General features: G+C 40.1%; 1 protein-coding gene across 3 annotated transcripts in view; it reads right to left on the minus strand.

Moving 5' to 3' along the window:
* Nucleotides 1–7483: 7483 nt before the first annotated feature.
* BACH1 (BTB domain and CNC homolog 1) overlaps nucleotides 7484–12512 on the minus strand; it is a 44882-nt gene continuing 39853 nt past the window's right edge. For all 3 annotated transcript variants that reach the window (XM_012780947.3, XM_012780950.3, XM_012780949.3), the window contains exon 5: nucleotides 7484–11219. In XM_012780947.3, coding sequence (XP_012636401.1) covers nucleotides 10785–11219 — 435 coding nt within the window. In that variant the 3' untranslated portion in view covers nucleotides 7484–10784. The remainder of the gene's footprint in view (nucleotides 11220–12512) is intronic.

Below are 12512 nucleotides of genomic sequence, written 5' to 3' on the forward strand. Positions count from 1 at the left end.
AAGTCATGAGAGGCTCTCTCTCATCCCTCAGCTTTTGCAGATGCAATTGCCTTGGCTCAGAACTCTTCACTCCTAACCTGCTTCACCCAGCTTCCTGCTCATCTTACAGATCTCCATGAGTTGACCACTTGCAATCCCTCCTCAGCTTCTGCACTTGAGGTTAAATCTCAGCCTCTTTGTTTTCAAGTTATCTCCTGCCCTGCCAGGAGCCCTTTCGGATAGCAGCGCTTTGGAAATTACCCCAGACAAGTAGTCTTCACTTGGATTCCACATCTAGTGGCTGGAACCCTGCAATTCTGCCCTCCACACATGCCAAGCCCACTTCTTCCAAAATGTTGCTCCATTCTGCTGTTGCATGTGTTTCATCCAGCTTCTATCCAGGCTATCTATTTTTTTTTTTTTTCTGGAGCTTAGGACTAAGGACCATGCCCTGCTCGTGGCCCCTGTCCAGGGAAAGTGCCTCACTGAGAAGTTCACGGAGCGGGACCAGGGCCTGCCTGACCCCAGGGCTCTGAGGGTGGACACCCCTCACCCTGGGAGAGGCTGCTGCTTGGGGATGCAGGCACTTTTTGTCTTTTTTTTTATATATATCAGTAAGGTGCTAGTCTTTTGTATCTCCCCAAACTGTAGGTGACCTCATGTCAAGGCTTTCTTACTGGGCCTCTCATAGCTTCTTTCACTAAGATTAAGAAGATTAGAGTCCCAGAGCAACCACAGGTATATCTAAAGAAATTCTCTATCTTCTCCAAAAAACTCTTCTTAGTCTTTTCAACCACCTTTGTAGGCTGGAGGTGGGTGGTTATCAAGAGATTCCAAAAGCAGTTCTTGGCCAGTTCCTTTTCAAATGCTGCATAGGAAATGGAGATGAACTTTGACAAGTTGGAGGAACAGAGAGGGTACCTCTGTCTGAAAGGTAATAAGAAAAGAGAGCAGCGACATGTAGCTAGCGGATACTGTATCACATGGCACCTTTCTCAATAAGAAGAAGATGAAAGCTTATTGCATGCTAACTATGTACTAACTGAGCCTTCTAATAGAAACTTTTCCTTACATTATTTCATTTGATCCTTACTACAGCCATACAGGATTGGCATTTCCTCCATTTCTACTTATAGCTTAGTCAAAAATAATTTGCAAGGTATAACCAACTAAAATTCGTGTCTCCCCCTTCATTTCTTTATTCAAGTATCACCTTCTCAGTAAGATCTTCCATTGCCACCTTATTTAAAACTGCAACCACTATCCTTCTTCTGCACTTATTTTTCTCATGTCACCTTTTACCATCTAATAGATGGTTCATTGCCCAGTTATCCCAATTGGTGAAGGCAGAGATTTTCGTCTCTCTTTCTCTAAAGTATTCCTGTAACCCAGAACAGTGTGTGGCTCCTCCTGGGGCTTCATAGATATTTTCAAGTGGATGAATGAGCTGCCTTCCTGACGGAGCAGATCCTGCTCCATGAAATGCCCTTCTGTTCTGCTGAGCCCTTGTGTGGATTTATAAGTAAAGATGGTCAAAAGCCAAGCTCAGAATCTGAGTCTAGGGAGAGCTGAACTGCTCCATGTATTCCATGGAGAAGAATGTGGGGCCCCTGGGGGCAGTCAAGGAGTTGTAGAGAAGAGAGTGTAGCCAGTGGGTGCAAGGAGGCTGAGACACAGCATGGGCTTGAGCAGCCTGTGAATATCCCCCAGTGGGAAGGGAAGATCTTAAGACAGGGCTATCTAATAGCGTTCCCTTGCAAACTGTCTGTATTGCTGTGATATAACAAAATAGCTCCCAAAATCCCAATAAAGTCTACTCATAAATTCATAAATTCACTGGACATTCATAAATGTCCAGTGCCAGGGGTATATGAATTATTTATTTATGTGCCTATTTATAATATTTATTTTAGTGGAACTCAAAGAAGTGGTCAAGTTTAACGTGTCTATAAACAATGTGTAAAACATAAAACAAGACAACTGATGAGCAGAACAAATTTGATGGAAGCAAGCACCTCAAACAAAGGGACCGTGAGATTCCAGAAATCTTCCTCCATCCACTGCCCCAAACTAGGGAGAACATAAAAAAAAAAAAAAATGTGTGCTGAATTGATTTGGATTTTCACAGGGTGTGAATGGAAGGTTTTTGAGTCAGTCTTTCTTTGCTCTCAAGTGCCAGAAGACCCAAGATGAAAAGCAAACATATAAGGAAACTAGGTCTGAGAGATACTAAGCTACTTTCCTATGGCCACAGTGGCTAAGCATTAAAACCAAGCTGAAACAGAGCTGTCTGCGCAGACAAACAAAGTTCTTAAAATGGTGAGGAAGACTTCTTGGCAAATTAAATTTTCCATAGAACCCCAAAACAGAACCCCTAAATGTCGGATGTTGAGCATAGTAGTTGAGATCTTCTAAAAACCAGATGAAATGCTCAGAAGAGACCAAAACATGGTGTTTTTTTAAAAAAGAATTCTTACCTCTGAAAAATTTATTTTAAAGGTAATAATAATAGTCCTGTGTCCAGCATTTAAGGTTATCATTTCAATCAAAGCAAGCAGAATATAAGCATGCCTATTTCACAAAGGAAGATTCTTTGAGATTAACAGCTTAAAGCAAAAATACTGTCAGTTTCTGAGGTAGACCAAAGAGGTATTACTTTAGAAAAATTAAATTATAGTGGATATTTTCATATGTAACAGCACCCTGGGTATTATGAACAGGATCTCCTTGCAAGAGATTAATTTATCACATGAGAAACCTGCATGTCAATCAAGATGGTATCTAGACAATTACTTAGGTCCAGTCTCCTGAAAGAAGAAAATTAACCGTGTAGGGAACAGCAGACTTTCTGGACAATGATTAAATGGAAACTAAGAGGGGAGAGGGAAAACAGTGACTGGTGAAAAGATGGCTATTTTTACATGAAAAGGGAATGGACCCTACTCCATTTTTAACATCTCTTCCATGATCTTTTCATTTATACCTCAAGAACAATGTAGATAATAGCAAAGAGGGAGAGGAAAAAGAAAATATTTGCAGTTAAGTACAAGGTCAGACTTTGTTTTTAAATCTGAACATGTATTCCCACTAGGGGTGGAGTGTGCAGATGAGAGGGCAAGTTCATGGCTTTCATTGGGGCCTGCTCCTCTTCTGTGGTATCTTGCTGTTTCTCTTCCTGCAAACATTTCAAAGCCTCCAGACCCGGGGCCTCCATACAATTCCTCTTGGCATTCTTCTCTTAACCTCTTGCACTCTGGCCCCGGGAGAAGATCCTCCCTTAGCCCCTTTGCTTATCTGTCCTTGGACAGGTGGAGTGCTCTGGCTGGTTGATATATTTAGGAAGAATAACTGGTCGTCCCTGCCCAGCACAGTCATTCTTCTTCTGGGGATATGTCTGTCTCCAAATAGCACCGGTTGCACTCTGCCCCCCACACAGCGTGCTGCCCAGAGCAGACACAGAGAGAGTGTAGAGATACTGCACTTCCTGCAGGAAAATCTCTCTTCATGGGCAGCAGGAATAGGAAAAACTTACTTCCCTCTAACAACAGGAAACAGACTGATAAACTCAACTTTCCCAGCTCTGGAGGTTATACTAGGTACTTACTCTAAGTAACTCCTTTATTAGCAACTGAGGTTTTATTTTGGTTTTCCATCTACCATTGCTTTGTTTTCTGTCTCGAATTGTTCAAAACTTTAGGAAATGAACATAAAATGCTCCTTTGTAAACTTAATATTTGAGGAGCAATGTTCAGAGACATTGAAAAATCAAAATCAGAAGAATACAATTTGGATAGTAATGTATACATATGATTGGGGATCTTGTGAGCCATGGTGTGTTGAGACATTTTAACTTTACCTGTGGAGGCCAGGTGGGTTTTTGCAGTAGTGAAGTTGGTCTAAGTGGGAGGTTTGAAAGCAGTCTCTGTGCATTTTAAATACGGAGGGTCACTGTTGCTTATGGTGTTTCACCCTCAGAGGGTGACTTTCTGTGGAGTCCCAACCGCCCTACAAGGGCCTTTGAAAAGGTTGAGTGAGCATCTTTAAGCAAAGGGCACCACGACCTCAGCAGAGGTGTGGGTCACCTCTCACTGGAACAGTTCAATTTTTTTTTTCAAGGACTCAGAAGTTGAATTAGTTCAATGCCAAGGGTCTAAAGTGACTCAACGTTAATAATGAGATGCAAAAAAATTATCATGGCATTTGTGCCACCTGTTTTGAAAACAAGCCAATCCCCAGCCATTACGGCAGCCATCCCAGGAAAAGTTACATTCCCAGAGTGAAGCAACCGGTGTGCCCTAAGGCTATGGAAGACAGTGGTATCTGAGGGAAGGAAAGTGGGGACTATCTGTATATCAGCTTCCCTGATGCCTATCAGTCAATGTCACTTCCTAGAATGCACCACCTGTGATCTTAAACAGGACTGGCATAAATTCCCCCCTGACACACACACACACCCTGTGGGCTGCAAGAGGCCTTAGAAAGTAGGTACAATGTGGCATAAACTGAATTGTGGGGAGTGGGTCTGTGAGGTTCCTCTCCAACACCAGCAGCACAGACCCCACGCAACAGACCCTAGGCAGAGGCAGGAGGCCTCAAGGCACCACTGCTGCGGTTTCCAGGGAAACAGAGATTTCACAGGCCTTTTAGGTGTAGCTGGGAAGAATAATATGTGCTACTTTTCAACTACTTTCAATACAGCTGGGCTCTAAGGTACTACAGAGAGCTCGTAAAGCTCTAGCTTGTAACTAACTGGTAGTGCCAGGCCAGCACAGCCCGGGCCCATCGGCTGCCCAAGTTCTGCTCTGCATTTAGGCCCAAGGAGGAGACAGTGGAGCGACCAGCATGGGATGCATGTGGCTCATCTATAGTTGACTCTGGATTGCTAAAATCTATATAAGAAAAGAAACCATTGCCAGGAGGCAACTTTCTTAGGCCTAAACAGCCACTGTGTCTCAGGCCTGAAAATGCCTGTACACACGAACATGGGCTCTAGAGGGAGCCCTCGCTCAATCAGTCCCAGGTGCCAGAAACACCTTGCAGGAAGGGGAAACTTAAACGAAGACAGCAGGCAAAGGTGAAGAAGTCTTTGCCCTTAGAAATGATCCACGCATAAAACCAAATTAAGCCCTGAGAGTCCTCCCAATAGAGATTAAATCACAGGTTGTGAGATCAGAACACTGGCATCTCTGGGAAGCTTTTGTTTTAGTCAGATACCATTGAGTTTGTACTATGGTCTTTGACAGCACTAGGTACTAAGTTTTGGGAGCATACTTTTGTCCGGGATAACTGCTTTAGTCCCTGGTAATTGGCTTATTTCGAAAGGAGTGTGGTCGTGGGGCCAAGGCTGTGATAATTTTGTGGTAACTCTTCAGACTCTAAAGTGAGCATATCGGAGACTCAGCCTTGAACCTAGCTCCTTCTGGAGCCCTGCAGGAACTACACCAGGAGAGAGACTCCAGCTACAGCTTCTGCAATCACCTCAACTGCATCCACACATCAAGAACTCCTCTGGCTAAGATAGATCCCGAAAGAGAAATCTAGCAGGATAGTTTTTGGATTTTATTTTTTGTAAAGTTTTCATACTTGGAACTCAGGAGGGCAATATAATCTGATTATTTAATTCCTTTAGACTTTAATGTCTTTAGATTTTTTTTAATACAAAGGGATTTAATCTCTGAACTGCTTTCCCCCCTACAAGTTGAATAATAGATTTCTATTCAAATTCCAGATATCATTATGCTGCTAGCATTTTATTATTGGACTTCCATTGCATTTTCATATGGGAATCTATGTTGGGATTTAATCTCAATACAGAACTTCTGATATGCTGTATGGGGCAAGGAGGCCTGAATGAATTGGAGATGAGAAATAGAATAAGACGTTATTTTTCAGTCTCCGGTACAGAACAGCCTTTGAATCTATTTACTTACTAGTATATTCTTGGATCCGTTTCAGAGCCTTCTTTTTACTTGTTTTTGCCTTTCAGAGCCTTCTGAGCCAAATATCTACCATCCACTAACAGCTCCAGGAAGCTCCAGCTCCAGAGGTTGCTACTGGGAAGCAGCCTCACAAAGGCGAAAGATTTGCCCTCTGAAGCCACTATCTCCTCCTCCAGGGCTGTGAACCACAGCCCCAGCTGTGTAATGAGCCAGTGTTTCAAGAGAACCTAGAGCTGGGGTCTCCAGGGAAAGAAAGGGTTTTCCCCTACACACCCTCCTGGCTTCTGCCACCCTTTACTCCTACTGGCCCTGGGGAGGTCTTTGATCCTGATTAGTGAATTTGAAGAGCAACTAAGCCTACTTGGCTCAGCCCACCCCTAGTCTTAAATTTGCCCACTTGTATATATTTTCCTGCACTTCCAAGGGCTCTGCCCCTTTGGGGTAGGCTGGGGTGACTGGGTAGATGGGCAAATCTACCTAATCCCTGAAATCACTTCTCGAAAATTCACTGGGCTAAACAGCTAGGAAGCAGTGGTTCCAACCTGGCCTCCATATGGACTTCACCCACTACCTTATTTCTCAAATGGCTCAAAATTCTGGCCAAGGAAAGGGTGCTATTTATTGACTCAAAACCTGCTACCTATATTTCTGTTGTTCTTAAAGCCCTTACAATCTGATCTCAGGCCTTAATAACTCAATCAATCTGTATAGGGCAATATTTGAGATGCTGGGACACCCTGGTGAAGGACACTTGAGCAGGGCCTGCCATCATGGAGCTTCATCTAAACTGAGCCTCCTCTTCCTCTCTCGCTGTGACACATCCTCCTCGACTCCATTAACACACCACGCTCCTTTGTGCCAGGTGGCCTCCTCTCCCCAGAGACCATCCTCCTCCCAATTCAGCTTAAAATCTTTCAAACCTTAGTGAAATTCCACACTTAGCCGCAACTCTGCCTCTCATACCTGAGCAACTTCTTACAAGTCATCTCGATGCCATCGTTGGTCAGTCAAGGCTCCTCCATGTCTGCATGATCGACATCTCAAGTGGGCAATTCTGTTGTGAGGGCTGCCCTGTGTACTGCAGGCTGTCTCGCAGTAGGATCGCTGGCCTCTGCCCACTAGATGTCATATCCTATATTCTGCCCCCACTATTCATGTCTCTGGGAATTGTCAAATGTCACCAAGGTGGCAAAATCATCCCCAGTTGAGTCTATTACTAGACCAGAAAACCGTACCCTGGGTGGCCAACAGCACTGAGCGTCTGCTCAAGGCTCCATTACAGGGGCCTGGTTAGAATGTAATATGGTAGAGTGGACTCAGCAGACAAGATTTTAAAAATTAATGACAGAGGTAATACCCTTTACATCTCTAAAGATTCAGTAAATCAGAAGCAAGACTAAAATTTGTGCTTCCTAAAACACCTGAGTGCTGGGTTTTTTTTAGGCATGATAATCAACCTAAGGAAACATTCTCTCCTACAAACCCAATCATACCGGTTATTTATCAAAAGACAAACTAGTAAATCCACAAGAGGTGAGAAAATGAAAATGGAATGTACAACTCTATTCCATTAGAAGCAATTTTAAAGAATTTTATTTAGCTGTCAATTTATCACCAACATCTAACATTTATAGTTTTGCTACATTTGGGCAAGCACATTAGGAAGAAAATGTAAATTAAATACTACGAAAGTGTACTTTTAATGAAACATGGTTTTAATAGGATATGGATATATAAGTTTAGTGGTTTTATTGCATTGTTAGAAAATCATTATGAAAGGTACAAAAAACCAATGTAATTATTTGTTTCTTTTACAATCAGTATGCCATCTTTTACCACTATGGCTTTAAATTTTCATCCTACCCAACAAGTTTCAAAGAATAGTTTATTACATGCCTTAATAAAACATTTAAAATATTTACAAATTCAAAATAGATGTTTCATAACTGAAAAATTTTCACCTGAGAATTCATTATAACATTGCCATTTCTTTTCTTTCCAAGTTGTTAATGTGGCTGAGTGTCCACATGCAACCTGTATCGTCTACTGCATCAAATATATTTACTTCCTTATTTGAAATTGGTTAAGCAATAAGCTATAAATTGTTATAAAACTTACAAATGGAGAACCAAGATTACACCCACATTTGTTTTGAATATAACAATTTAACAAATGATTTGCTATTGTTACAGGATTCAAATAAAAAAATTTAAGGTAATGATATTTTACTGAATTAGACATAACAGCTTTTTAAAAATCATCAAGCATTGAGAAGACCAGTTCATAAAATAAAGAACAATGATCATGTAAATATGTGATATACAAACTGAAAACATTTTCAAGACTCTGCATGAAGGAAAAGGCATACACTGTATACACATAATCCTGTCATTTGTCTTCGGCAGCCTCAAAAAAAATATATTGCTTTGAAACAAATTTTCTTATAAAAAACTTCTTTAGAAGTTAAGGTTAAAATAAGCATAAATGTGTAATGCTATGCAATATATAGAAAACTTCCCCACCTTATGGTCAAAAAACAAAGATAAAATCTTTTTTATCTGTCCATCTGTATTACAACTTGAAAATCACATAGGTATGAGGTAGTGTAGTTACTTGTATTATATGCTGGCTAGTAAAATTAATGCTAAATTTTAAGAAATATTACAGTTGGCCAATAATCCAATATCATTAAAATAAACCCTTAATGCTAAACTGTTTATAGAGAGAAATTTAAACCAAGCGCCTTAAAAATTATACTGAAGCTCTGAAGACAGCTAGGTTTTATCACAAAATAAAAAGCAAATATTTACAGTAGCAATTAACGCAAAAGATTATCTGACATTTGCACATACACAAACTGATATGACAAACAGTTGAGTGTACACTGAGGTAGGAAATCAAGGATTCCATTGGCTTGTATAAGATTTTACACTTTGTAAACCAGAAAAGTTTTTATATTATTTTATATTGTGAAGTTGAAATTTAAAATTACAAATATTAAGGAAATAGCTACATGGGGAGATATATGTATACACACGCAATTCTTTTGGAGTATGGGATGCATTATCATAGAATTATCATTCTCCCTGACAAATTTAGTGTACTTATGAAAGTCACTAGAAAATAAACAAGCCCAACTAGTTTTCTCTTACAAGTAAGTCAATAACAAAGATAACACATTAGCCACTGAAAATACACTAGCAATATCCTCCCCGCACATTGTGATCAAAAAGGGTAACATTTGACAAATGAGTCTGAGACATGAAGGCTGACCCTGACATACACTCACGGCCAAGGCCTGATTTCTTCAGACTCATTCAAACACAGCGGGTGGTTGTCACCCACATCAGCTAGACAGGCCCTCACTAGGCCCAGGATGTAGTCTATAGAAGTATCTCTTTCAGGTGTTTGAAACTGGTGAAATGAAATACTTTTTATTCCAAGCACTATAAACTACTTCCTGGTACCCTTTTAAATTGGGTTCTGAAAATGTTTCTGTTCATGTGAATATATGCATTTTTTTTAAGTGCTGAGAAAATCCATAGCTTTCATTTGACTCTCAAACAAGCCTGTAACTCCAGAATGCTAAAAGCATTGCAAAATGCTATAGGATAGGAGCTCAAATTATACATCTATTTTATAACAGGATCGAATAAACACAAAGACTGATTTTTAAATGCCCAAGTCAAAATGATTGTTGTGCCATATCATACCAGATTTGGGGAAGAGAGAAAGGATTAACCTGGTTTCCAAATGCAAACCCACACCAGAACAAGGTTGAGTTTCATCCTATTTTACAAACCTGCAGAGTTGTTGTAGACAAATTTTTATCTATAATAATGCTTTTTACAAGTAAACCATAGGACTTCAAAAACAGGATGAAAAATGAACTGCACTCCTGGCGGATGTAGGAAATTTTGTTTCCCCCTGACTTCTGGCTTTGTGGCACTGGTGACCTATGCTGGAAGAGTGAACAGCCTTGTGTGTCGATAAGCTGTCCCGGATTCTGGGAGCCTAAGACAATGCTGCCAGTGCCTTCACTCATGCCACTGAACCCTGAGTCCTATTCCTCTTCCAAAAGGACAAGAACATCAAGAAATACAAAGTTCATGATCAGCCCAAATGTAGCAGACTGAAGAGAAAAAAAGAGGGAAAAGTGACTCTCATCTACTGTTCATGCAACCAGAATTTCATACTGAGGAGGAGCAGAAGCCCTCACCTTAGCCCAACCACCTGTCTATTTACTAATCTTCCAAACGTAGTTTAAAAGTCACAATGACGTCCAACCTACCTCTGGTTTTAGTAGGAGCCAAAGGGCAAAGCTCTAGGATTCAGACAAGATGACCTATGTTTCACACTGAAGCTCTACACAAATAGTCCCAGTAGCTGACACCCCATTTCTTTGTAGAATAGAACACTATTAGCATTGCTTGGGAAGAAATTTTCTTATAAACCAGTATATTGCAATAAAAGGCCAGATTATTAAACTTCTGCAGGCCACTTCTTTAGTAAGAACTACCTGCTGACATTTCGAGCTGTTAAACTGCTATTTGATGTGTTGCAGTTTTCACTTTCATATCTATCTTGAATATTGGGAAGTTATTACAAATAGTTATTATTCTTTGAGACATAAGTTTTAAAGGCTTGCTACATTTTCACGTGTGATTTTCAGTATCCAGGAGGCAAAATCACTTCTGTGTCTCTTGTGGAAATCAGGGACAAATCAGGGTTGACTTAAGAGACATTCCCTTATGGCAAACTATTAGGGCAAAAAACAACATCGTTAAACAGCAGATGGCAATATTAGCTTTCAAGACAATGCCAAAACTTCAGTAGAAAATTAGTGTGAAGAAAGTGAACGCAAGTTTACTCATCAGTAGTACATTTATCAGTCATCTGCTGGCAGAAATCTGAGATCCCACCACTCTGACGACACTGTTGCACAAGCCCAGCTTGCTCAGAGGTGGCTGTGGACGTCAGTTGTGACTCGTGCCTCTGTGCACAGCTGGACTCACCGTCTCCTCTCGTGCTGGGGGGCAGCACAGCTGGAGGCCCATTAGACAGACTAAAAATCGATGGTAAAGCAACTTTACCCTCAGGAGTACTCTTTTCTTTTTCAGAAATTAAAAATGAAAGTGGGCAATCTGAGGCTGAGTACTTGGCGAGTATCTGTATTTGTTCTTGACTTAGAGCTGCTTCTTTACAGACTTGCTGGCAAAGTCCAGTTAGATTCTGCTTTGTCTCACCCAGAGTTGACAAAATGTGGTCTCTTTCCTTCAACAAGCTCTCCTTTTCATGTTGCTGTGAAGGGGGAAAAGAGAACACAATGACTTGTGTTTATCAGCTCAATCAACACTTCTAAGATGATCAAACAATGTAGTGTCTTCTCTTAAATAAGATCATACGGAATTTATCCTTTCAACTCAATATAAATATACATTAAATACCGAAAGTCCATAATGTCCCATCCAAAACTCTTGGGCAAATATCTTTTAGAATTCAGAATTTTTTAGATTTTAGAATAATATGGGTACACACATAATGCCACTAACAGGTCTGAGATAGCACCTCACTATCCAGTATCTTTGCAGTTCTAATAATACATTAAAATAGCAAATAATGCACAAAGTATGATAAAGACTCTATGAAGCCTAATGTCAATTTGGGTCAGCTTTTTTGGTCAAAAGAGTTTGTGACAAACTTCCATGGTTTTCGGAGTGTTTTAGATTTGCAGACTGTACATAAACATGTGGGCTTGGCATTTTGAATGGAATAAAACACAAAAAAATAAGTAGAATGAACACAGCTTAACTACTGAGACTCAAATTCGACTAATGACTAACATTTGTTGAGCAGTTACTCTGTACCAGATATTGTGTTCAATGTTTTTAAACGTACAATCTCTGCTATGTAATCCACACAATAACTCTGTTGACTTAAATAATATTAAACCCAGTTAATGGGTAGAACTGAGCTTAACATGCCCAGAGACAGAAAATTAGTGGGTTGTTACTAAAGTGTGAAGAATTGGGGGGTAATTTGGGGTTTGTTAATTATTATTTTTATTATTATAATTTTTAAGTGTCACCCCTACAGGAAAGTCCACCATAGAAATTTTTCAAAAGTTTTCCTGGTTCCTGCCCTCCCGTCCAGAACACTTACAGCTGCTGACAGCATGTCTTTTTCTATCATCGCTCCACCTCATCCTTCCTATTCTACTATTTTATTGCTTCTAATCTATTATGAGCTAGGAAACCAAATGATCAAGCTATTTATAAGGTAAAAGCCAATAAACACTGATAAAAAGTCAAAGGTTTCTCTTGTGAAATTTATGACAATTCTTAGCCAATCAGAGGTTTTGTTCTGCTTGCTTTCTGCTCCTTGGCAGGTTCTAGTGAGTTGAAGTTGCCAATTAACAGTGAGACGAATTATTTCATAGTGCTAATCTACAAACAACATCATTTAGATTCTTTCTGGAACAAAAATAGCTAAAGGGTAAAAAAAAAAAACAACTTTGCTTTATACAAAAGTACTGTTAATGGTTTTATATAAAGGTATTCCTACAAAATTATGTGTGAATCCAATCACTGGTAG

This window comes from Microcebus murinus, chromosome 1 (assembly GCF_040939455.1).
Source record: "Microcebus murinus isolate Inina chromosome 1, M.murinus_Inina_mat1.0, whole genome shotgun sequence".
In the NCBI taxonomy this organism is placed as follows: domain Eukaryota; kingdom Metazoa; phylum Chordata; class Mammalia; order Primates; family Cheirogaleidae; genus Microcebus; species Microcebus murinus.